General features: G+C 39.6%; 4 protein-coding genes across 4 annotated transcripts in view; 2 read left to right on the top strand and 2 right to left on the bottom strand.

Moving 5' to 3' along the window:
- LOC134800220 (alpha-tocopherol transfer protein-like) overlaps window positions 1-27337 on the bottom strand; it is a 284102-nt gene that overhangs the window by 110400 nt on the left and 146365 nt on the right. The gene's annotated exons all lie outside the window — the stretch shown is intronic.
- LOC134800219 (alpha-tocopherol transfer protein-like) lies at window positions 1917-17540 on the top strand. Its single transcript, XM_063772717.1, has 6 exons — window positions 1917-1984; window positions 4351-4522; window positions 8607-8823; window positions 9518-9704; window positions 10577-10793; window positions 17362-17540. The coding sequence occupies exons 1-6, from the start codon at window positions 1973-1975 to the stop codon at window positions 17514-17516; spliced, it is 960 nt and encodes a 319-aa protein (XP_063628787.1). The 5' UTR covers window positions 1917-1972; the 3' UTR covers window positions 17517-17540.
- Window positions 16179-27337, top strand: part of LOC134800243 (uncharacterized) — a 299703-nt gene continuing 288544 nt past the window's right edge. Inside the window, exon 1 of the mRNA XM_063772748.1 lies at window positions 16179-17171. Within this exon, the coding sequence (XP_063628818.1) occupies window positions 16235-17122 (888 nt within the window). The 5' untranslated portion in view covers window positions 16179-16234 and the 3' untranslated portion in view covers window positions 17123-17171. The remainder of the gene's footprint in view (window positions 17172-27337) is intronic.
- LOC134800231 (alpha-tocopherol transfer protein-like) lies at window positions 17693-27041 on the bottom strand. Its single transcript, XM_063772732.1, has 7 exons — window positions 26910-27041; window positions 25483-25633; window positions 24049-24208; window positions 22633-22747; window positions 20949-21080; window positions 19524-19737; window positions 17693-18761 (listed from the first exon to the last, which is right to left on the bottom strand). Exons 2-7 carry the CDS (start codon window positions 25631-25633, stop codon window positions 18604-18606), a joined length of 930 nt encoding a protein of 309 aa, XP_063628802.1. The 5' UTR covers window positions 26910-27041; the 3' UTR covers window positions 17693-18603.

Below are 27337 nucleotides of genomic sequence, written 5' to 3'. Positions count from 1 at the left end.
CTAGGTATTACTTTATTTCCAAGACCTACAACTACAAAGAAAGTATTATCGTATCCGAGAGTGCTGAGATGCATCTAGACAGAAGAAGCTTGGCGTAAGTAATTGAATTTCATTTTCAGTGTTCCACGCGGAAATAAAAAATCCTTGTGATGCCTGTATTTTTAAGTGATGATGATGATGATGATGCATTCCTGTTATCCCTCATTAGGGACATAGGGCTCGCAGAAGAATCCTCCATTTGTCACGATCTTGAGCGGCTTCTTCCAGCTCTTTCCAGCCAAGTCCAGTTGAGCCAGCCTCTTTCTCATCTGATCGCCTCCATGTAGTACAAGGCCTCCCCGACCGTCTACTGCCGGCCGCATGCCAGCGGAGACCCTGCTTGGCCAGATGGCTGTCCGGCCTACGGAGTAAGTACCTACGTGTCCGATCCAACGCCATGTCCTTTCAAGGATTTCCCTTCCTATGGGTTTCTGTTCCGTCATCTGCCTTTAATTTTTTAAGTGATACAAGATAACAACAACTTGTTTACTCATTGCTATGATCAATTTTTACGATAGAAGTAAATCTGATTGTGCTAGCGCTGCATCGCACATCCCCTGAAACAACTAACTTACATTAAACTTTCGTGAGACATGTTTTAAATTGTTTATACGACAACGGTTTCACTCACTTGAATTTTTAGTCGCTATTGGCGACATGTTTCGGGCCCGTCGGGGGTCCTTCCAGTGCACGAGTTGCAGCCGCCGCGAGCACTCGAGCCTGAGGAAGGACCCCCGACGGGCCCGAAACATGTCGCCAATAGCGACTAAAAATTCAAGTGAGTGAAACCGTTGTCGTATAAACAACTAACTTACAAATTATAGTATAACCTCAAGATTATTAGGTAGGAATGTCGAATTAGTTGCAATTGCCGGTTGTATTATACGTGACAGCGGAAACTAGACATTACTAGCTAATGTCATCTAATCACGGTTGGTGCTTCATTTGCTAAACACACTCACTGACAAAAGTGACATTTGAATAGTGAAATATTAATGAATCTTTGAGACTGTAGTACCTTACTACATCAATAGCTATTCTTCTCTTATTATGAAGACATTTTATTCTGTATTTTTTGACCTGAGTATTAAATAAACAACTACTTATTTTTTTAAATATTCTATTAATATAAATTACTAAAAGACCTAAACAGGAATATAAAACTAAAACTAACTACAATTAAAATAACTAAGACTAAAAATTTAATATACCTATTAAAATTTGGTGCCCTCGGGAGGGTGCCCATTTAGATTTAGATTTAGATTCATTTATGTCTCAATATGTATTACACGTTTTTATTACAATCGAACAAAATATTACAAAGTATTATATATTTTTAAATTGTATCTTCCTTAATATATGCCTCCGTGCTATGAGTCTTTATTAGCAATGTCAAATACATTTCCATAAGGCGTACAATATAATACAACAGACAATGAGCTTCATTTTTTCATGGCCTTTTTTTTGCAACATATCTTTGAACCTTAAGTAGGTATTATTTATCAGCAACGTAGTTTAATACATGCAATTCCAGAAAAGAACGTTTTGTGACCAGCAATCGTATTTAGGTTTAGGAATCAGAAGCAGATGGTATAGTAATTATTTAAAAAAATGCCATTTTAAACTGATTTAAACACAACGTGAAAAAGGCCTTATGGTGCATCCACTTAGAGTTAACTTTTGTGGAGCAACGACACGGTAACATTAGGTAACTTACCTAGTTACTGTTGCACAGTGTTGTTTCACAGTTGTTCCACAAAAGTTACTTGCGGTGTGAATGCACCTTTTAATGATGCGTGTAAAGACAGGGTAAATGTTAGTTTAGTTAATGTACCTATCTGTACAATCTGTACCCATTTATACGGTAACACTCCATTCATAACGAGAAGCATCGACAGTGAACTTCTTAGTGGATGTAGTATCATAAACAAAGATGTATAACATTGTAAGTACACGTGTTTTATGCTAGAAATATAGTGTTCTAGTATTTTATGAAATTTTTGAGTAGTACTCACACTCACGCCTTTGAGTAGTACTTGTTCTAGTATTTTATGATTTTTTTGTGAAATATACAGCGTCATATTTTAATTCAACCATAAACTGAAAGAAAGTTTAAGTTTTAGACGTTTTTAATTTAACCTTATCTAACGGAGTGATGCATAATATTTTTAGTGTTCCGTACAAAACTTTGCTCACGGAACATTTATGGGATCACGTCGGTCTTGCAAATTAGTTTATTTTATTTTATTTTGAGTGGAAATACATATATTTCGTACAAAGACATCACTTGTGTTGTAAGTTACTTGTGTTTATTCAAGGCAAATATGTATTGTAATGAACTGTTTTCTTAATATGTAACTCTATATCTACTAGTAGGTATCAGGGGTACACTACATAATACCGAAATATTTTATGCCGAATTTTAGAATACCTATCGAACTTTAGTATTCCGTTTTTCAAATGCTCGACCCATCAAAATTCCGACTGTCGTAATTACGAACGATGAAAATCACGAAAGTGTATATTTCCTAAAAGCAAAAAAGACGATTTTTAGGGTTCCGTAACTCAAAAGGAAAAAACGGAACCCTTATAGGATCACTCGTGCGTCTGTCTGTCCGTCCGTCTGTCACAGCCTATTTGGTCCGAAACTACTGGACCAATTAAGTTGAAATTTGGTACACATATGTAAGTCTGTGACCCAAAGACGGACATGTAACGTCAACAAATTAATTTTAAACATAGGGGCTACTTTTGGGGGGTAAATAAGGAAATTAAAAAACAAAGTTTTGCAAACTATATTGTGTTATATATCAATCGAAAGGGCTCATTGTGAGAATCTCAAACATATTTTTTTTATAATTTTAGGATAAACAGTTTAGAAGTTATTCAAGAAAATAGACAAAAAATGACCATCCCCCCCCCCCCTAGTTCTTTACCGAAAGATGACAGGAAAACCTATTAGAAATCTACTGTCAAGCGTGAGTCGGATTTAAGAACAAAAATGCGTTTAGGTAATTTTAGGGACACAGCAGCAATGGTTTAAGTGAAACGTGTAGACAGCTATTGTGAAGGCCCTAGGCCGATATCTGCATAAGGGCGAAGGTCCGATGCGTCCCGAAGAGGTGTGCCTTTAGGTTCAAGCGTGAGTTCGATTGAAGACAAAAATGTCGACTAGGCTGTATCTGGCACACAGCCGCAATGGTACTTGTACCTACTAGGTATTGATTGATTAGGTACTTGTGCTATTGTTACGTGTTCTAGCACTAATATCTGGGAGACCGAGCTTTGCTCGGAAAACATAAATAAAAACTCAAAAATGCACGTTTTCCCAGAGATAAGACCTAGCTAGATCGTTTTTTCGCCCCGAAAACTCCGATATAGCAAATTTTATCGAAATCGTTAGAGCCGTTTCCGAGATTCCGAAATATGTATATAAATAAATAAATAAATATTGGGGACATCTTACACAGATCGACCTAACCCCAAACTAAGCATAGCTTGTACTATGGGTACTAGGCGACGATATAAAGATACTTAAGTATATAGATAAATACATACTTATATACATAGAAAACACCCATGACTAAGGAACAAATATCTGTGTTCATCACACAAATAAATGCCCTTACCGGGATTCGAACCCAGGACCATACACAGAATTGCTCGTTTAAAGGTATATAAGATATATTATATTATCTCTTTTCGACCTTCGCTTTTAAAACACTTGTGGAAGTTGTGGGAAGCGCGAACCCGCCGGACGCTCCGAGCTTTCAGCTCTACGCGGAGCTCGGCCTTCAGTCTTCGCATTTGGACACTTGTACTATTGTTTGGCATTTAATATTCCTATCCAAGCTACATTGCTACTTTGCATAGTTGCAGAAATATAAGCCACCGCGCCATAACACTTCATGATACATCTGGTTTTTGAACTGACCCGTTGGGTTATTCCCACTAGTTAAATCGGATTTTAAATATTCGGAAATAACATAGTCGTGATTTTCTTTTTTCGTGGTTTTCAAAGTCGTAATTTCGATATTTCGGACATATAAAAAATCGGGATTATGAAAATCGAGGTTATGAGAGTCGGCAAAAACATATTTCGGAATATTTGGGTGTATGCTTAATTATTAAGTAAGTTGATATTATTTTGCCGTTTAGACTTTTATTTCGCCATCTCTATCAAAACGTCGCCCGCACACATGATTTATACAGCAATTTTTTAAATCCACATTTCAACCTGTATATAATGAAATATTGAAGTTTCTGAAAGAAACCTACATTATAATTATTTCGCTGTTTTGTTATTTACAGAAAGAAAATGAAGACTTAGCGTTCAACTCAAGAATACTTCTAAATTCCGATAGAGGAACCTTAGAACAGCTTTTGAATGACCTTGGCGTTGACCCAGGTTCCTTAGATGACAAGCTGAGGACCATTCACGGGTGGTATCAAAAAGAGCCGCATTTGCCAGCAGGACAGTTACGTGAGTTTATATAAGGTGCATTGAGGTAACTTCGAAAGCTGGGTAATTTAGAAAATGGATAAGGTGCAGGGGACAATTTCGACTGCGAGGTAATTTCAACTAATCGAATTATCTTCCATGTTTTACCTATATTATTAACTTGAGTCACACACAACACATCACATCATATCATCATATCAGCCTTTTATCGCATAGGCCTGTCTTCGAGTACGCCACTTATCCCGGTCCTGAGCCAATCTCATCTATAAGTGACCCGCAATCTTCTGAATGTCGTCCACCCAACGAGCCAACGGACGCCAGGCACTTCTTTCGTCTGAAAGCGGCCACCATTCTGTTAACATTTTGGCCCACCTGCCATCACTCTGCCTGGCAGCATCTGGACATATCATCATCATCATCATCATCTCAGCCATAAGACGTCCACTGCTGAACATAGGCCTCCCCCTTGGACCTCCATACGTGCCGGTTGGAAGCGACCCGCATCCAGCGTCTTCCGGCGACCTTAACAAGATCGTCTGTCCATCTTGTGGGTGGACGTCCTACGCTGCGCTTGCTAGTCCGTGGTCTCCACTCGAGCACTTTTCGACCCCATCGGCCATCTTCTCTGCGTGCAATGTGGCCTGCCCATTGCCACTTCAGCTTGCTAATCCGGTGGGCTATGTCGGTGACTTTAGTTCGTCTACGGATCTCCTCATTTCTGATTCGATCACGTAGAGAAACTCCGAGCATAGCCCTCTCCATAGCTCGTTGAGCGACTTTAAGTTTTGAGATGAGGCCGATAGTGAAAGACCACGTTTCGGAGCCGTAAGTCATCACTGGTAACACACATTGATTAAAGACTTTCGTCTTGAGGCACTGAGGTATGTCGGACGAAAAGACATTACGTAGTTTCCCGAACGCTGCCCAACAGAGTTGGATTCGGCGGTTGACCTCTTTCTCGAAGTTGGACCTACCTAATTGGACTACTTGTCCTAGGTAGATGTACGAGTCAACAACTTCGAGTACCGAGTTCCCAACAGAGACTGGGATGGGCACAACATTGGCATTTGACATAAGTTTCGTCTTGTCCATGTTCATTTTCAAGCCCACCCGTTGTGAAACTCGGTTGAGGTCATCGAGCATCATGCTGAGTTCCTCCATCGACTTTGCCATGACTACGATATCGTCGGCAAACCGAAGGTGAGTGATGTATTCGCCGTTGATGTTGATGCCAAGTCCTTCCCATTCCAGGAGCTTGAAGGCGTCTTCCATTACGGCAGTAAACAGTTTCGGAGAGATAACGTCTCCCTGCCTTACGCCTCTTCGCAATGGAATCGCCCTCGTGCTCTGCTCCTGTACTCGGACCGACATGGTGGCGTTACTATACAAACACTTCAACACTTCGATGTACCGATAGTCAATATGGCATCGCTGAAGAGACTCAAGCACCGCCCATGTTTCCACCGAATCGAAGGCTTTCTCATAGTCCACAAACGCTAAGCATAATGGCAAGTTATACTCTTCGATCTTCTGTATAACTTGCCGCAGCGTATGGATGTGGTCTATGGTACTATAGCCTTTTCGGAAACCGGCTTGTTCGGGAGGCTGGAAGTCATCAAGTCTGTGTTCGAGACGGTTCGTGATGACCCTTGAAAACAGCTTATAGACATGGCTCAGAAGCGTGATGGGTCTGTAGTTCTTCAATAGGTTGTTATCACCTTTTTTGAAGAACAGCACCACCTCGCCTCTATTCCATGTTTCAGGCGTTATGCCCTCGGACAAGACGGAATTAAAGAGCTTCTGGAGGACTTTAAGTACCGGTGTTCCACCCGCTCTCAGAAGCTCTGAAGTGATTCCGTCTTTGCCCGGCGCCTTGTTGTTCTTAAGCTGCTTCAGGGCCATCCTAATCTCGTACAGACTGATGTCCGGGATATCTTCGGTATAATGTCGGGACAGCTTGGCTCTTGGATCTCCTACCAAGCTGTCAACGGGCTTTGCGATCGAAGTGTATAACTGTCCATAGAACCTCTCGATCTCACCTAAAACCTCCGCTTTGCTCGACGCTATGCTGCCATCTTCCCGTTTCAGCTTTGTCAGCTGGCTTTGCCCAATAGACTTGTCCTTTGCGAACACTTTGGAGCCTTGGTTTCGCTCAATAGTCTCTTTAATACGGTTAGTATTAAAGAGACGCAGATCATGTCGCAAGGACTTAGATATACGTCTATTGAGCTGCCTATATGACTCCGCGTCATCGGGAGACTGCAACTGTAGCGAGCGTCGTTCAGCCATGAGGTTTAAGGTTTGCTCGGTCAATTTCTGAGGTCTATCTTTACGGCGGGATCTAAAAAACTTAGACCCTACTGTGTGGACAGTTTCCACTAGCCCGTCGTTGATTTCGTCCACTGAAGCCAAGTTCTCTAGGCAAGCAAAGCGGTTAGAGAGCTCGAGTTGAAAGCTTTCGGGGTTTTGAACATAGGCTCGAGTAGGTCGGAGCGTAGACTTCATCAGGCTGGACCTTTCAAGTTTAATATTGATATTCAGTGTGCCTCTTACGATTCGGTGATCACTACCGGTCTTTACCCTGTTGATCACAGAGACATCACTGAATATCCGTTTCTTGTCGGTCATGATGAAGTCTATCTCGTTTCTCGTGGAACCGTCAGGACTCATCCAGGTCCATTTCCTGTGAGGCGGCTTCTGGAAGAAAGAGTTCATCATGAAGAGTTCCTCTCTCTCCAGAAAGTCGGCCAGCCTCTGACCCCTAGGGTTCCGTTGCCCATACCCAAATTGCCCCACTCTCAACTCATCCCCGCTCCTCTTGCCCAACTTTGCGTTGAAGTCCCCCATAACAACAGTAAAGTAGGTTTTAGAAGTATGTATGGCCCTACTTACGTCCTCATACATAGCTTCTACTTCATCATCGGAGTGTGACGAGGTCGGTGCGTATACCTGAATGACCTTCAGCGAATATCTTTTGGATACTCTGAGTATTAGGTATACCACCCTGCTCGACACACTGTCGATGGTTATTATGTTGTTTACGAGGGACTTGTGAACGAGAAACCCGACACCACCTTGGGACTGTTGGTCGCCCTCCCGGTGGTAGAGCAAGTTACCAGACTTCAGGGTTGTCGTGTCCTCCCCCTCTCTACGGACTTCGCATAACCCTACAATGTCCCAGTGTAACCTGCTCAGTTCCTCTTCCAGCTCGCAGATCTTTTCGTCAGTCCTCATAGTGCGTATGTTGTGTGTTACCAGGGCCAGTCGTCGTCGGGGCGGGTAGCCGGATCTTTGCCGGAGATTCTTAGCACCCCTGACCCCGCTAATGCCCTGACCGCTACCATAGCCAGAGCACCGGGGGTCGCCGGAACCTCGGGGCCGTGGTTCTATTGTGCTCATCATGATGGGGGGTGAATGCCATAATCGCCACGCTTGGCAGGCGGGTTGGCGATCGCAGTCGAGTACACCGAATTTGAGGGACGCTGCTGCCCGTCCACCGGTGGTCTTGGACGTAGTTTAAGGACATACCCGGGTCCCTGGACTCTCTGGACATATATGGCACTATAATTAATAATGTAAAATATGGAAGATGTTTCGATTAGTTGAGATTACTCCGCAGTCGAATTGGCCCCCCTGCACCTTAATATCTATAAAACCAGAAGCACTTCACACTTTAGCAACACTTAAGCTATTGCTATGCATATCAAGACCCAGAGCATCTTGCTTACTATTGCTAACTGTACATAGAGCAGAAAGTGCTTTAGTTTAGTAGATAGTTACCATTTTCAAAATTACATCGCTTTCAAAGTTACCTTTACAGGGTGCCACGGACCACATAGAGGGGAAGTAAGTACTTTAAATATTGAAGATAAGACATTTTCCTAAAAGATAACCTCCTATTTTTTAAATAAATAGGTACAGGAGAATCCTAGACTAGAAAACGCTCCCGGTACTGGATTAGTATGGCGGGAACCCCTTCCCGGTTTCGGTATTGTTTTTTTTTTATAGAAAAGAGGTACCGGGAGCACTCCCTCTTCAAGACAAATATGGCTACCAATTTAGGCTTTGTATGGTACAGAAATGTTGATTTTATTATTTTTTATAGATGACCAGTTCATTGCCAGGCTACTAGTTATGAGAAAGTTTAGTATAGAAAAAGTGAAAAAAAAGATAGACAACTACTACTCCGTGAGACCCAAGATGCCAGAGTTATTGGGTAACAGAGACCTAATGGATCCTAATTTGATTAAGTATATAAAAGACGGTTTTTGGATAACGTTACCTCGAAAAACGCAAGAAAACCACAGAGTTACCATATTAAGGTAAATAACTAGTGTGTAATATTAAGGTATGAGATAGATTTTTTGTTTTTCATTCAATAAATAATTGCTGGTTAACGAGTATTCTATTAAAAATTAGTTTTACCTGTACTCATTTTGTAAGGTTCATTGAATTTGTTGTACAAAATTCTAACAAATTTAAAAGCACAATAGACATAAGTTATAAATGCTAATTTTTTATTACAAATTGCTGTAAGAAGAGAAAAGAAATAGTCATTTAGTCATTAATTTCGTTTAGTACTACCACTGTATATATATTGTATGTAAATAAATGATAAAAAAAAATTATAGTCATTTTATATAATACAATACTCTCCTAAACTGTCAAACAAATTGCAATTGTACCCGTACCCAAAGGGTAAGAACGGGACCCTAATACTAACTATGATTCCACTGTCCGTCTGTCGTTGTCTATCACCAGGCTGTATCTCATGAACTGTGATAGCTAGACAGTTGACATTTTCACAGATGATGTATTTCTGTTGCCGCTATAACAAAAAATACTAAAAACGAAATAAAATAAATATTTAAAAGTGGGGCTCCCATATAACAAACGTGATTTTTTTGCCATTTTTTGCGTAATGGTACTGAACCCTTCGTGCGCGAGCCCGACTCGCACTTGGCCGGTTTTTTTAATTACCTATTACGTAAGTCTTAACATTTTTATATATTTCAGAGTGCAATACAACGAAGGCGTGTCTGTTCTAGATTTCACTAAAGTGCTAACCATGATTGTCGACTATAGAATGTGGAACGACAGCGTACTAGGAGAGCAAGTAATTTTCGACTACAGCAACGTCACTTTACCATTAGCGTTGCAGTTCACTCCAGTATTCATACAGAGAGCTATTTATTATTTCACTGTAAGTAAATATTTTTATATAGATCATGCACTGAGAAAACCATTAAAGCAAATCGATATTGCTTTAACGTTTAATGCTTTAAACAGTTCCATATGAGCCTATCGAACAAAGCAGTAAATTTTACCGTTCGTACGAGTACGTAGTACATTTGTTGATATTGTTAATTGCAGTTACTCTTAATAAAATTACTTTTATGTGGCTCGATAGATCATGTTTTTCAGCGTGAAAAAACAATACAAAATACTCAAACGTCTGCAGCTAATAAAGCTTAGCAGATTAAGGTATACCAAAAATAATAATATTATGATAAAATAGTTTCCGTCAAATATTCAATTTCCGATACAAGCTGGAATTTTATTAAGGAAGTCAAATAAAGACTAAGTATATTGCGTTTATTGATATAGTGGAAAATGTACATATTACCTGTCTGAAAACATATTAAAAAAGCAGTGTACAGTCAACGGTAAAAATATGGGTGTAGACAACTTACTCAAAAATATGTCCCATAGTTCTTAATTCACTGACATAAGAGTTCTGGTATGGGACATATATTTTTGAGATGATGTGTACACCCATATTTTTACAGTTGACTGTACCTATATTTAATACTAATTAATACGGTTTACATGAAATGTTCAATGGTACGTTTTTATGAACACAGCCTCTGCCTGCGAAGTCCTTAAACATTTAACTGTACTGTTTTATGCTATTTGTAAAATGTACACATCTGATTAAACTACACTACATACACATACCTACAGTATGTACCATCACCCACAGTATTAACTACCCATTGGTAGACCTTATGCCTTTTGTAATAAGGTCTACCGATGGACAGTTTAGACTGTTGCTGTTTATACATAAATTTACAGGAATGCCTGGGACCAAATTTAAAGGGTATACATATTGTAAATCTACCTCCATTTGCGGAGTACATTCTATCTGCGGTCAAAAAAGTACTGAAGCCTAAAGTGGTCCAAAGAATACACGTTTACAAAAACTTACAAGAGGTTTTAGGAAAATTTCCAAAAAATATGATTCCTAAGGATTTGGGTGGCACTGATGATCTAACTTGCCAAGACATAGCCGGTAAGTAGAAATGAAAGATGTTACATGTTTTATGAATGTATGCATTTTTTTTTCATCATTAAACAAAATTACCAAAATTTATTGAACCATGAAGTGAGTAAGTAGGATCCTCCTTTAAACAATTATTTACATCACATTTCCATTATTAATTAAAATAGTTTATAACTTTATACGTGGGCCATACTGAAAGTTTCTGGATTCTGATATATGAGACGACTTATTTTTTCTAAGTGGCCAGTCCAGGAATTTTTTGTATGCCCTAAGTACTATGAATCTAAAATGCACTTAATAAAAGATATACTATTTATAAACTCGAAAAATAAATCACGCTTTGAGTCTACGCAGAAAAATAGTTATTTGTTTTACGTTGTTGTTTAACCGCTCGTGCTAATATTGATACCCGAGCAAGCGAAAGATTCCAAAATTCTCGATACGCTCGTGGTTAAAAAAATAGAATTTGAACGTTGCGAGGGTTTCAAGCACGAAGGTTAAACAAGATTTGCCCCCGAGTGAAATACTTACACAATTTTTAACCACACCAAACCGAAGAAAATATTAACTGTAAGATATAAAACCAAATCAAATCCAAATGAATGTTATAAAATATTTAATCATTCAAAATCATAATTTAAAAGTCAATTGTACCAGCAAACATAAAAAAAGCGGCCAAGTGCGAGTCGGACTCGCCCATGAAGGGTTCCGTAGCAGCAAGCAACATAATAAAATTGCGGTTTACGATTTATGACGTATTAAAAAAAAACTACTTACTAGATCTCGTTCAAACCAATTTTCCGTGGAAGTTTGCATTGTAATGTACATCATATATTTTTTTAGTTTTATCATTCTCTTATTTTAGAAGTTACAAGGGGCGGGGGGGGCACATTTTACCACTTTGGAAGTGTCTCTCGCGCAAACTATTCAGTTTAGAAAAAAATTATATTAGAAACCTCAGTATCATTTTTAAAGACCTATACCCCACGCGTATGGGTTTGATTAAAAAAAAAATTGATTTTCAACTCTAATTATGGGGAACCCCCAAAATTTATTGTTTTTTTTTTAATTTTTGTGTGAAAATCTTACGTTAAGGTATACGGACGGACAGACAGACAGACAGACATGACGAATCCATAAGGGTTCCGTTTTTTGCCATTTGGCTACGGAACCCTAACAACTCAAAATTTGCATTTGATTACTTTGCCTCACATGTGAATAAAATGCAATTTTGCTATCAGTTTTTCAACAATCAAGAGAGCCTTACTAGTTGGTGTGACGAAAAAACCTTTTTCTATCATTAAATAAATGAAGACATTTAAGTAAACTGTTCATATTTAATGTTTATCATTATAATCCATAATAATAATAATAAGTAAACTGTTCATATTTAATGTTTATCATTATAATCCATAATAATAATAATAAGTAACGAGTTCGCAACGCCGCCTGACACAGACGGGTTAAGTGACGAGGGCGGGCCGCCGCCGCCGCCGCCACGACCACCTGCGCGACGAGGGCGGCCACCGCTGCCGGCACGCTTGGGGCCTGCGGGACATCCTGCCCCGCCCACGGCTCCCGCTACCGGTGGTATAGTGCGACGCATGCGATGGACTCGAACCATGAACGAGAATGTCATGCGCGCCTATTATGGGGCTACAGAGGGGGGAACACAGCTATCCGCCTATCGTTCAAGAATACTGCCTCTGTTTCAGGCTCTTGAACCCACCATCACCGTGTCGGAGCAGCGATTATCGGATCAGGTGCGCGTCATTCAGCGGCTAAAGCGCTTGGATGACGCGACACTTGATCGGCTTCGCCAGGAGGCTCTCTCTGCTCGCGCGGACTCCACCTCGGTGCGAGATCTACCCGCCACGTCGCCGGATCCGGTGCCCGCACCCGACCTGGCACCGGCGGCGCCACGGGTTGATTTCTGTACCGACGAGGGGGACTTCGCGAGTCAGAATGTGAGTACGACTGCTAATGAGCAACTGAGGAGGACTTTGGAAGAGGCGATTACGCAGTATCGCGCCACAACCAACTCTAGGCCACGATTACCACGTCTGCCTATGAATAGACGCAATCTAGCGCTAATGGGAGCCCTAAACGCTTTACTAGAGCCATATTTACGGACTAGTAAAGATTTAGATGATACGCACTCGATCATGTACTGCGGAGCCATCGCGGCGTGCCGTGTTGCTCGCGTCAAGTTTCCTGACGCTGAACGTGCACCTAGGATCGTCGGAGGTGTCCCTGCATGGCAAGCGCGGATCGAGCGACGTATCAGCTCGTTTAGGACTCTCATCGCAAAGCTGATCTGCTTCAGGGGGGGCAACAATCGCCCCCGAGTAATGCGCTTTGTGAACCAGGCGTTCGCGGGAACGGACATCAGGCCCCGCGACTACATGGCCAATGTCACAGAGCGCATCGACTTTCTAAAGCAGAAAGTCTATGCATGGGCAAACCGTATTCGCCGCTACAGAGAGCGTGTGGATCGATTCCAGCAGAATCGCCTTTTTCAAAGTGACCAAAGGAAGGTGTACCGAAAGTGGGAGGAAACCAACCTTCGTACGCCCGACACGCAGCCGCCGGATGCTACTGCCATGACTGACTTCTGGCGTAGCATCTGGTCGGTGCCTGTCGGACACACCGAGGGGAGTTGGATGAGTGTTGTCGAGCGTGAGTGCGAGTCCATCGAACCTATGGGGGCAGTCACCATCAGCCCCGATGACGTGAGTTGTGCCATCCGCACGGCCCAGAACTGGAAAAGTCCTGGGCCGGATGGATTGCACAACTTCTGGCTAAAGTGGTTCCGATGCTCGCACTCGCGCTTGGCAGCACAATTTCAACAAGCCCTCGAGCTTGGTTCTCTCCCACCTTCCTTAACAACTGGTGTCACCTTCCTGCTCTATAAGTCCGGTAGTACCACGGAAGCGAAGAACTACAGACCCATCACATGCCTGCCTACACTATACAAGCTCCTTACATCCATCTTGAGAGCAAAAATCAACGCGCACATTGTTGCAAACAATATTCTGGCTTCCGCTCAAAATGGATGTAGGGTTGGGTCCCGTGGTACTAAAGAGCTCCTCCTCATAGACATGACCATCTGCCAACAAATCCGGCGGAACAAGGGGGCCCTCTCAGCCGCTTGGATTGACTACAAGAAGGCCTATGATTCGGTGCCTCATTCATGGTTGGGGAGGGTCTTAGAGTTGTATAAAGTTGATGCAGCTTTGAGAGCCTTCCTAAGCACGTGTATGGGGCAGTGGACCACAGTCCTTCGTCAACCAGGAGGCGGGGATGACCGCCTTGGCCCGCAGGATTTTATAAGGATTGAGCGAGGAATCTTTCAGGGCGAAAGTCTGAGTCCCCTGTGGTTCTGCCTAGCTCTGAATCCCCTCAGCACCCTGCTGAAGGATTTGGGACTAGGTTGCCGGCTTCAGAGAGAGGGTGAAGTCATTTCTCACCTCCTGTACATGGATGACCTCAAATTATTTGCACCAAATAGCCAAGACTTGTTGGAGTTACTGAAAACCACCGAAGTCTTCAGTAGTGCCATCAACATGGAATTTGGTGTCGATAAATGTGCGGTTATGCATGTACAGCGGGGGAGGGTTGTAAATTCAAGAAATTTACAACTCTCTGAGACAATGTCTTTCAGATCTATCTCTGAATCAGAAACCTATAAATACCTTGGTATGTCACAGTCGTTGGGTATTGAGGACGAGGGTATTAGACGGTCGGTGAAGGAGCGCTTTTTCAGTCGGCTCACAAAAGTCCTTAACAGTCTTTTGTCAGGAGGCAACAAAGTGCGCGCCTTCAACGCCTGGGTAATGCCCCTACTCACATACTCCTTTGGCATACTAAGGTGGACTCAGACCGAGCTGGACGCCCTGGATCGGAGGGTCCGATCACTGCTCACCACACATCGCATGCTACACCCACGCTCGTCAGTTATGAGATTGTACATCCCACGGAAGTGTGGAGGCCGAGGCTTCCTAAATGCCAACCCAACAAACAATTAGGCGACACTTAGCACTTATTTTATCACCTAAAGACATATAACGGCTGGAGAATAGCTATATACTCTAAGCTTACAGGCTCTGGTGACATCAAGGTCTTTAAGAAGTCCATGTATAGCTTTAAGATCCACAGTAGCCTTTTTGGCCGCTATAATGGATCTTAAGCAGCTAGTGTTATAGCTCAAAGTGAATTCTACCACCTTAACATCTATATGAGTAATAAGCAGCTGCAATTTTCACTTAAGGTTCTAAACAGGCGATAAAAACTCTTTTATATCTCCGTTACTCGCAATCGCTTCTTAACTCTCTTGTCTCACTTACAGTCGAAAAGAGAAGTTATGAGTCACTTTTATAGATCGTGTAGTCGCAGACGGGCGTTATTCAATACCTTAGTACATCTTATAGTGTTATTAGAGTCTTACTTACAACCTAAGCCTATAGCGCCATGTTAATATGACCGATGAATCAATAAGCAAAACAAAAACTGTTAATTAGAACGTAAATACTTAATAAAAATCGATAATTTTACTCAATATAGACATAATGTTAGTATTGTTGTATTTAAAACCGAACTTCACGTATATTGTGTAATTTTGCGAAAATTAAATACGGTGGACCACAATTTAAAAAATATTATATTCAGATAAATATGCAAAGGATCAGAGGCCCTTTAAAATTTTGTTAGTAATACATATAGTTATTGACAGTGTAATTAATTTCGCCATCATAAATCCGCAGATAACACCGGCATCGGTGAACTAAAATAATTATTTGCTTTTATTTATCCGCCATTACATTTCACTTCAAGCTGTCACAGTGCAAGCTTACAAATAATAATACAAAATGGAAACATCTGCAACCAAAGCAGTCAGGGCTAAGGAAAAAATGTGCAATTACCTTCTTGAGTGTTACAAATATTGACTTTAAATGCTAATATACCATCTAAAGCTGAAAGTATCATCTATATAGCTCTACACTACTACTCAAACAGTTAGTAGTCGCTTATTTGGCACCCTTTTAAATCCTAAGTTGTTAATCAACGCTATTACAGCACTACTTTAGCGCTCTTCTACTACAACAGTTTGTAGTCACCTATATGCAACCCATATAGCTCCTAAAGAATTAATTAACACTATTGTAGCTCCACTATACCGCTCTTATGTCTCTTTTTTTATCCCCTAACCCTACTGTAGCACTGTTATAAATCTTACGGTGATAAAATTTGTGCCCAATCCGGGGTTAAAACGGGGTTATAGCCGGCTATAACTCCTATTTTTAGAGTACTAACAACACCTAAAGAGTAAATAGGCGCTTATATAAATCTCTTGTAACCCTTAAATTTAGCGCCTAATGTTAGTTGGGAAGGATCTCCACAACCGCGAGGTGTACAATCTCAGGAATTATTTCCTTAACAACGAGTGTGGGATGCATCGTGATGTGGTGGCAGTAGACAGGAACCTAACGCCGCTCTCCTTGGCAAACGAGAACTGGCGCAAACCTGTGGTACTAAGTACTGCGGATCGCAAGGCGGCATGGGAGAGTAAGGTGCTACACGGGCGGTTCTACAAGGCCCTCACGGGACCCGACGTGGACCTGCTCGCGTCGGTGAACTGGTTACGATTCGGGGACCTCTTCGGAGAAACCGAGGGTTTTGCCTGTGCAATTGCGGACGAAGTGATGATGACGAACAACTATCGGAAATATATCCTGAAGGACGGTACGGTCGACATTTGTCGGGCATGCCGCCGTCCCGGAGAGTCACTCAGGCATATCATTTCTGGTTGTTCTCATCTTGCTAACGGCGAGTACTTGCACAGACATAATCTCGTAGCCAGGATTATTCACCAGCAACTTGCTCTTCTATACGGCCTTGTGGACCGCGAAGTACCGTACTACAAGTACTTACCTGCGCCTGTTCTCGAGAATGGTCGTGCCACGCTCTATTGGGATCGATCTATCATCACTGACAGAACTATTGTAGCCAATAAGCCTGACATCGTGATAATAGATCGATCGCAACGTCGGGCCGTGCTCGTTGACATCACCATCCCCCATGATGAGAATCTCGTGGAAGCCGAGAAGGACAAGTCCAGTAAGTACCTAGACTTGGCTCACGAGATAACCGCCATGTGGGATGTTGATTCGACGATCATTGTCCCGATAGTCGTTTCAGTGAACGGTCTAATAGCGAAGAGTCTCGACCAACATCTTGAGAGACTCTCGCTAGGTGGTTGGATCAAGGGTCAGATGCAGAAGGCGGTGATCTTGGACACGGCGCGGATAGTCCGCCGGTTCCTCTCTCTGCGGCCCTGACCACCGGTAGCTTGGGCCCTGCCCCGCTGCTGGCGGCACCCTAGGTTAGGTTTTTTATAATGTGTTTATATTAATTTTTATTGTTTTGTAAGTGTTTTTATATTTTACTTTTATATTCATATTATAAATAACCTAACTTAAGATGAGAAATGAATAAAGATCATAATAAGTAAACTGTTCATATTTAATGTTTATCATTATAATCCATAATAACAATAAAAATACTCATTCTCTTACAGATGCATGGGAAAGAACATTATGTTCTCCCTCATGGAGGACTTATTTTATACAACAAGATTCAATTCACACTGACGAAACCAAAAGAATTGTTAAAAAGAATTTCCAGGACGACTTTGGTCTCGACGGCTCTTTTATGAAGCTAAATATAGATTAACTTCCTTATCCATATAATTATACAACAAGATTCAACTCACACAGACGAAACCAAAAGAATTACCAGGACGACTTTGGTCTCGACGGCTCTTTTATGAAGCTAAATATAGATTAACTTCCTTATCCATATAATTATACAACAAGATTCAACTCACACAGACGAAACCAAAAGAATTACCAGGACGACTTTGGTCTCGACGGCACTTTTATAAAGCTAAATATAGATTAACTACCTTATTCATATAATGTAACGTACTTTTGTTATTTTTATCAGTATAATCTGGCAAACCAACTTTGTCAGTAAGGGAAAGGTATCAATATATTCTGGCAATTCAAAATTTGTACGGGAGATCATTCGCACCAATTTTTTTTTAATTTGCCGCGTTTTTCTACTGACAAAGCTGGCTTGCCAGAGTATACTTTCGTGGAATTAAATATATTTTGAGTTTAAATTTACTTCAATGAGCGCAACACTTTTTTCCACGACGTATGATAAAGATTTTAATAACCTTATTTTCCTCCTGTGCAGTCCGCACACAGATGCGGTTCTTTGGTACTAGAGGGCAGGTACCAGGGCGGTTCTTTGGTACCGCAAACATAGTTCGACGTGTTGCCTCTCTCTCGCACTTGTAAATTCGGATGTAAGTGTGACAGGGAGACAACACGTCGAACGTGGTTCGCGGTAGGCCCTCTGCTTATTTTGATACGAGTACCGCACGCCACGCATTTTGAGCACAACAAGCACATGGACTCAAGCTTTTTAGGATTATGTATTGCCATTGCGGGGTACAGGGTTCGTTCATTGTTGTTACGATAATTAATTCATTATGTTGTTTAGGATGATGAATAGTTAAGAAATCAAATTGGTAGCAGAACATAAATGTTGCCGAATACTGGAGTGGAGTATTAATTTATTTATTTACTGTACATTTCTGGTGTTGGTATGGAAATATGTTTCTTTTTAGTAAAACAAAACACAATCCATTAAATTAGCTTCCGTATATTGTTCACTTTTTCTTGTGCCATTAAATTCAAATGATTTCCAAGTATCCGAATAAATTAAAAATAATGAAAGTATAAATTCGCCATTAATCTAGATTTAAATTTTTGAAGGTTCCCGCCAAATCCTCATTCCTATCCTCATTCCTATAAACACCAGGTCTCTTCTTCTCGTCGGATACCATTTTACAACCATCCAACAAGTATTGCAACGTTTTACCGCTTCGGAACTCCTTTTGATACAGGTCTGTAAATAAAAAAAATACAGCAGTCATGAACTTCGTTAAAACTACATGCATCCTGCCGGCCTAGCCAAAGTTACAATCGCTATCGCTTCGACAACGAAAAGCATTATGTCTCTCTATCACTCTTCCATATTAGTGTGACAGTGACAGTTGCGTTTCGATCGCTACGGAGCGTAAGCGATTGGCATCTTGGCTACGCGGCCTGGGTAGGTAAATAAGCATACCCCCAATGACCTTATTTTTTACTTACATCCATGCATACCCCGGAGTTTTGGGTGAGAGATTGTCTGCCCGATTAGAACTTTAAGATACGTCAATTAAAAGATCTAGAAACGATATGGATTAGATGTGTCAGTGTCAAAAATTACGTGTTTGTTTGATGAAACGTCACATTTGACACTGACACATCTAATCCATGTCGTTTCTAGATCTATTAATTGACGTATCTTAAAGTTCGAATCTGGCCGTGTTTCTTTGCGGGATGATAAGAAATCGCCTTTTGTGTATATTAATTTTAAACAATCAACAGGCCTATAATAGAGCCTATAATATAAGGTTGTGTTAATCAATAGTAGCGCCATCTGTTTTCTGTGCCGCGATCCTGTATTACTTTTAAAATATAAAAATAAAGACGAAATTGGTGTAATGAATTTTATTATGATAAACTTGTTATAAAGCCAACCCGTTAATCATAATTTTATAATAAAATAAATGAATGGAAACTTATACACGTCTATGAGATGAAAAACAACATTTTAACTAACCTTTGAATTCATCCATACTGTAATCTTCACCCCCATAGTCCTTGGGTAAATAAATCTTTGGCAAAACTTTGTGGAGTTCCTCTAAAGTTTCATGTACCATGAGTCTTTCCAGTAACTTTGGTTTGATAAATTGCTTGAAGAAATTATATAGCTGTAGTCCGATTGAAGGCACATTTAGTACGTGGACGCTAAATACTCTGAAGCCAGATCCATCCTGAAACGCAATCAATTTTATTTGGCTAAAGTAAAATAAATAAATATTATAGGGACATTCTTACACAAATAAAAAGGCTTGTTTTATAGCTATATTTTAAGTTAAGTATAAAATTATTTAAATATCTAAATAATACAAGGAAATTCTTACACAAATTGACTAAGTATCACGGTAAGCTCAATAAGGCTTGTGTTGTGGGTACCTACTTAGACAACGATAAATACAGGGTGTTTGGTACATCGTTTGCCAAATTAAAACGGCAGATAGGTTGAGTAATTTGCTATCTACTCATGCCAAGAAAAATAAATTGGTCATGGTTTTTTTTACCTACTTCGCAAGTAAAAATTTGAAATTTAAGAAATACTGGCATACAGCTGAAAATAAACGTGCGCTAAATTAAAAATTTCTAGGCCTGGGAAGATAGCAAATGACTCAACCTATCTATCGTTTTAATTTGGCAAACGATGTACCAAACACCCTGTATAATATATACAAAACCTATTAGCATCGCAATACAGCGGGGAAATGCTGCCAGCGTCCTCGGCACCATGCTAAAGGGGCCCAATTTCTTGGACGTATTTTAATTTAATATTAGTTTTTAGTTTTAATTTACTTTTATTTTATAGATAAGTTAGTTTATTTTTCTTTTTAATGTTTGTATCCACCTTATAAATAAATAATAAAAAATATATACAAAATACCTACTTAAATACATAGAAAACATCCATAACACTATTAGAACGTATATGGTTTATCTGTATGCTGGTATGTATAAAAATTAAAACTAAACAATTGTTTATATACAGTAGTATTAGTAGTGTATCAACTTAAATAAATACAAATTAAAATTATGTAATGAAATATTTTGATTTGTTTCCACTGTTGACAGAGTTGTAATGAAAATCGGTTTACGCACACACCTACGCTTACCGTTTTATATGACTTGTTCATAGTTTAAAACTATATTGATTTTAAATTACTACTCGTCAAGATATTATATTATCTATGGTCAAAAATAACTGCCCCTAAAATCAATAAAATGGGCTCAAGGGCATATTTTAGATTTAAGCTAGTTATTAATTTCGTTTAGTAGTACCACTGTATTATATATATATATATATATATATATATATATATATATATATATATATATATATATATATATCTTGTATGTAAATAAAAGATTTTACAACCGATAAAATGTTCTTTACTTGAAACATTTGCGAAGCCCTCTGCACCACCATGGGGTTGATTCTCAAGAAATGGCCCAGAGAAATATTCTTGAGGTCCAGAAGCCATATTTCACCGAGCATGTAATCGTATTTTACTCTTAAGTCGCCAACCTGAAATTTAATGATTACTGAATTGTAATTTTACAAATAGTGTTACTTTCTCAAATACAAATTACCTACAAAATAATAAATGTATATAAAACACTTTGAATAAAATATATTTGAATAATAAGACTTAAATTTCACATGACATATGATATTATTGTGATTGTGACGTACCTACATAAGGAAAAATAATCTGATAGAGTGTCGTGTAAACAAAAAAATTGAGAAAAACCCATGACACACCTTGTACACCTACTACTTATTATATTGACACCTCTAACGGGATTAAGTCACTATTCTGGAAAACCTATACTCCATCCCTATTTTTATTTGTGCTAAATGTTATGCCGGGATAACGCGAGGAAGAAGAAGAGAATCATAAGCTCATTCATTCATTTTTAGGGTTCCGTACCCAAAGGGTAAAACGGGACCCTATTACTAAGACTCCGCTGTCCGCCCGTCCGTCCGTCCGTCCGTCCGTCCGCCCGTCTGTCACCAGGCTGTATCTCACGAACCATGATAGCTAGACAGTTGAAATTTTCACAGATGATGTATTTCTGTTGCCGCTATATATGTTGTAGGTATATTTCTCTCTCTGCACCAATTGTAGATGTCTGTTTGGCCCTATGGTTGACTGGTAGAGAATGCCATTTGGCATTAAGTCCGCCATTTGTACATTTTTGTATATACTTTGTGCAATAAAGTTTAAATAAATAAAATAAATAAATACTAAAAACAGAATAAAATAAAGATTTAAGTGGGGCTCCCATACAACAAACGTGATTTTTGACCGAAGTTAAGCAACGTCGGGTGGGGTCAGTACTTGGATGGGTGACCGTTTTTATAGATAATGGTACGGAACCCTTCGTGTGCGAGTCCGACTCGCACTTGGCCAATTTTTTTAATTTAAGTAGCATTTGTTCTCTTCCCGCCTTAAACGAAGAAGGTAATAATAAAATAAAATTTCGATTTTTTGGGACCTAAAGAAATGAAAAAAACCTTATACTTAATTAAAAGTTGCGATTTCTTTTAGAACCATAATTATCCCAATATACCTAACTAGAAGAGGAAAACTATTAAGTATAACGGTCTGTCCACGACTTTGCGCGACTGGCTTCGGCTAAGGGTCTCGCAATGTCGTGGCACAGAATAAATAATAGTACTACTGGACAGAAAGGAAACTTGCTACAAAACCGAAGTTTGACAGCGGTTCAGGGTCGAATCATGCTGTCCCTGTCTAATATATGGCACTATCCCTTTTGGCTATTTAGGGTTGTCAAAATTCAAGCTATTACCTGTGGTCGTGCACGCAAAGGGACGTCAAGTTGTGTCAACCCTAATAATTGCGCGGAGGCCTCGGAGCATTGCTGAGCTGAACAGAGCCGAGTTTGCCTAAAGGGAGGAGTTTCGCACCCCATTATTTAAGTAGTAGTAGCCTTTAAAAACCATCTCACCCCCTGTCATCCCTTCTCTCCCCATTCATAACCCGACTCTCCTCGCAATCCCTACTCACCCCATTTTACGGTACTATTTTAGCTATGTAAGTGGTTTAACATACCATGTAAGAATTTCTGAAGATCTCCTCAATTTTGAAGGAGCTTGGATTAGGATCAACGAACTTTAATGTGGTAATTCTCATTCCTTCGTATAATTTTGTTGATATGGCTTGACGACTGGAAATATAACAAAACATTTGAATACTTAACAAAGTATTACAGCAGGAGGCGTAAGTATCAATAAATTTCTCGAAACATATATCTATATACAGGGTGATTCATGAGACGTGAGCAGGACTAATCCTGCACACTCAGTAACTGATAATTAATCGATCACCGGCGTATTTAGGTGAAACAACCACAATTTTTCCTATTTTTTATCTTTTTGATGAGGGCAAATTTAATTCTCTACAATCATGGTCACCCTACAAGACCTAATTAATAAACGTAAAACCTCTTTAACCGTAATGACAGCATTTTGATTAGGAAGAAAATAAACTGTCAAACTTGAGTGAGATACGAGTTTTCAAAAGTAACCAGACCGTGATGATATTCATTTTGACACAGAATATCGGTAGTTAGGTATTCTAATTTTAGGGTGACCATGCATGTCGTAAATATTTTTTTTGTTTTTTTTTTTCGACTAGAAAATTAACGTTAATCTCACTAATACTGATACGAAACAGTTGCTTATAATTTACAAAATGCGCAGTGTTAGTCCTGCTCACGTCTCCTGAATCAACCTGTATACTTTTGAGATGTGGTGCTGGCGTCGAATGGTAAAAGTCAGTTGGACGGAGAAGAAAACAAACGAAGAGGTTTTACGCATGGTAAGAGAGAAGAGGAGTTTGTTGAGAACCATAGAAAACAGAAGAGGAAAGATGCTTGGACACCTGCTACGACACGACGAATTTATGAAAAATATCCTTGAAGGGAGAGTTGAGGCAACGAGACGGAGGGGGAGAGGGGGAGAACGTACATAGATCAAATAAAGGAAAAGCTCAACGTCGTGTCGCATCAGGCTGTCAAGGAGAAGGCAGAGGACCGACATGCATGGAAATCGCTCCACCGACAAGAGTCTAACTCTTAAATAAATGATGATGATATCTATATATATAATTTGATATTTACTACTCGGTGTAGGATAAAGGATGACACGCTAGCGAGCCGTGCCCGGGCCGACATGTTTCTATGACGGCTGACCGGTGATCACGTGGTGCTTTCCATAGAAAACGAAGCTCCTGAAGCTCCGACCCGGCCTCGGCCCGGTCTAGCGTGAGTCATCCTTAACAGGGTGAGTAAATATATGAGCACATTTATTTTTCTCTCATAAAAAAAGTTTCTCGATTAAAACTACAGTTACTATAGACTTTTTAAGTACATTAGGTATATATTGTATCTTTAAAATTGGTCTGAAAAGTTTAAAAAATATTATGGTAAATAAATCATATTTCATTCAGGAATATTAAAAAACTTACTAAAAGGTAAACAAATCTTGATTTCCATTCAACAGTTCTATTCTGCTATGAATCAGATCCGGAGACATTCCTCTGTATTTGTAAAACTTATCTATTTTACTTTTGACTTTCTCTCGAGATCCTTTAGCCATTATAAGCATCTTGACTATAACTTCAGAATCTGGGAATTCAGTTAAATATAAATTAAAAGTATTAAAACCAAACGTCGCCCTTGATTCAAGGAGTCCTGAATTTTCCCAACTATCCGAAAGCGTTAATACCGAGTTGTGTACATATATGTATATACACGGTAGATATTGAGTTACAAGCTTCGTAAGTTACGGTATCCGCTTACCATTCTGATAGAACGTATTCTTTTTTACCATTATTCTTGTATAAAAGCGTCAAGAGAACTTATTCCAACCAATTATTACTTTGTACCGTAAAACTACTCAACTATATAGTCAAAAATCTCTAGACTATGGTCAAAAAATAACTCGAATAACTTCGTTATGTTATTATTTTGAATTCATGACGGTGTTCTGAAGCTAATTATTTCCATAATTGAAGGAAAACACCCAGAAAATACCGTAAAATGGGGTGAGTAGGGTAAAAACTGAAATTTAAACCTCGATAACATTTTATTTTTACATATGAAAACTGAATGGTGTATATGTTACTGTAAAAGCCCGAAGTACGGCAAAACCTAGGATTTACCGGTAAAACCTAGGTTTTACCGATGCCGATCGGTAAAAGCCCGAAATGTTAAATTTTACTAATTTACTTCGGGCTTTTACCAACACCGATATGGTAAATCTAAGGAATGCAAATCGGTTATATTTTGTATGGAAATAACCGCGATTTCGGTTAAAAACCGATTATTTCCATACAAAAAATAACCGATTTGCATTCCCTATGTAAATCCTAGGTCTTACCACGGCGACCGGTTAAGTTTGAATCATGCACTGTCACATCATAAACGCACTACAAGCATCAATTAGCTCGTTTGTCCTTATCTCTCATTTTAACTTATGTATTTGTAAGAAAGAGATAAAACATAATTTAACTAAATCAGGTCCGTAAAGTTTTATGAATAAGGGGGTTAGACTATAGTTGGGTGGTTTTAAGGTACTCAAAATATTTTTCAAAATACCGATTTTAATAATCTGGATGTATTTTAACTTTTACATCGACATCAGTAACTCACTGATGAGTGTAGGCATCGAGTATTTAAAAGATGAGTCTTAAAAAGCATAGCTTCATGATAAAGCATAAAGGATGACTCACGTTAGACCGGGCCGTGTCCGGACCGGAACTTCCGGCGCGTCGTTTTCGATGCCATGACAGGTGATACTTGAGGTGATACAGGAAACGTGATACTTTCCATAGAAAACCATGCGCCGGAGACTCCGGGTCGGACACGGCCCGGTCTAACGTGAGTCATCCTTATCTTACCTATTCCTGCTTCAACCAGATGCGGTTGCTTCTGAAACCAGTCCATAATTCCTGCGACATCTTCTTTTATACCGGTTTCAGTAAAACCAAATTCTTTTAGCACTATTTCTCTTTCCTCCGCGCTGTATGGAAATATACTTATTTGTTCCATCTGAAAAAAAATATAAATCGGAAAGGGTTTTATAAACCCTAAGCGCCACTTGCACCATCACAATAACCCGGAGTTAACCGGCTAAATCCTCAACCCAGTGTAGAATTGCACTGGTAAACATGGTAACTCCAGGTTTAACCGGTTAACCCCGGGTTACTGAATGGTGCAAGTGGCACTGAGTGTATTTTATTTATGTTTAAATACCGAGTTTTGACTTCGTGTATAAATGTTTGTAAGTACGGCATTTCTACCTGATTTCTTTATTTAATCTGAATCTTGTTAAATTGTTGACAAAAAAATGAAATTTCAGTAAAGTAGTCAACACCATTTAACACTGTTATTTGTAGTGGCCTAAAGTAATAGAAGTAGTGATCGTTTAATATGTTTTATGTTAAAACAGATAAGCGATGAATAAAAACCGGGCAAGTGCGAGTCGGACTCGCGCACGAAGGGTTCCGTACCATAATGAAAAAAAAAACGGAAAAAAAATGCAAAAACAAAACGGCCACCCATCCAAGTACTGACCACGCCCGACGTTGCTTAACTTTAGTCAAAAATCACGTTTGTTATATAACACTTTAAACTCTCGCGTTTTGTACACATATTTAATTACACAAACGGGTCTACCGCGATATAATTTCATTGTTTTTACCTTTAATTCCGACGTTTCAGCTGAGTTGCACCAGCTGTGGTCACGGAAAGACTGACGTCCCAACAAATGTCAACGGAGATATTAATAAAACACCACTAAACTACCCGAAATTATATCGCGGTAGACCCGTTTGTGTAATTAAATATAATCACGTTTGTTGTATGGGAGCCCCATTTAAATCTTTATTTTATTCTGTTTTTAGTATTTGTTGTTATAGCGGCAACAGAAATACTTCATCTGTGAAAATTTCAACTGTCTAGCTATCACGGTTCGTGAGATACAGCCTGGTGACAGACAGACGGACGGACGGACGGACGGACGGACGGACAGCGAAGTCTTAGTAATAGGGTCCCGTTTTACCTTTTGGGTACGGAACCCTAAAAACTTACTTATTTCAATAACACTAAGTACCTATATTAAATTTTTCGCACTATTTACAATTCGGCTCATGGATTTGTTATTCTTTTTCCCTAAATTGTTTACAATGTACTTACCGAGATGTAGCATACTTAATTATATATATCTTGATCTTGATGTTTTCTAGAAGTATTTTAAAAAGTTGACTAAATACATCACCGTTAAAATCCCATTTAAATGTTAACAAGAAAATATAGAATATTTTACCTCGTTTTTTACGGCGGTAACGTCCGACCATCGGCGCACTGGTTTTAGTTTTACGGAGCAGTTCGAAATGACCCATGATGTCGTATCAAAACGGGTTTGGCCAACTGGTCAAGTTTTGCCATATGAACAGGAAATAAAAAAAGATAAACAACGGTGAGCAGTATAAAATCATAATAGAAGAGTGCTTAGGGGCGATTTTTATGGTGTTCTTGACTTTTTTACGTTACATTACATTGTGAAATATTCTTAATTGGTTAATTGATGTTTTTCCTTGTCAGTCAGCAACTTTTTTTTAAATCGGTCATATTCAGTTTTTTGTTTTAAGATGTTTTTCCTCATTTAGGGCCGGCCTAGACGGACTGCAACCCGACTGCAACCTGTCAACAACTGCACGTCGATTGCACGCCAAGCGACACGATTTGCAGTCC

The sequence above is a fragment of the Cydia splendana genome, chromosome 19 (assembly GCF_910591565.1).
Source record: "Cydia splendana chromosome 19, ilCydSple1.2, whole genome shotgun sequence".
NCBI lineage: Eukaryota > Metazoa > Arthropoda > Insecta > Lepidoptera > Tortricidae > Cydia > Cydia splendana.
This window is presented reverse-complemented; position numbering and strand designations above follow the sequence as displayed.

Excerpts from the sequence above, each read along its gene's own strand:
- LOC134800219 (XM_063772717.1), top strand. Across the intron at positions 8,824-9,517 it reads CACAGAGTTACCATATTAAG|AGTGCAATACAACGAAGGCG; the intron begins GTAAATAACTAG and ends TATATATTTCAG. Across the intron at positions 10,794-17,361 it reads AACTTGCCAAGACATAGCCG|ATGCATGGGAAAGAACATTA; the intron begins GTAAGTAGAAAT and ends ATTCTCTTACAG.
- LOC134800231 (XM_063772732.1), bottom strand. The coding sequence starts at position 25,633 with ATGGAACAAATAAGTATATTTCCATACAGCGCGGAGGAAAGAGAAATA. Across the intron at positions 19,738-20,948 it reads GGGCTTCGCAAATGTTTCAA|GATGGATCTGGCTTCAGAGT; the intron begins GTAAAGAACATT and ends ATTGCGTTTCAG. Across the intron at positions 18,762-19,523 it reads CAGTATGGATGAATTCAAAG|ACCTGTATCAAAAGGAGTTC; the intron begins GTTAGTTAAAAT and ends TTTTATTTACAG.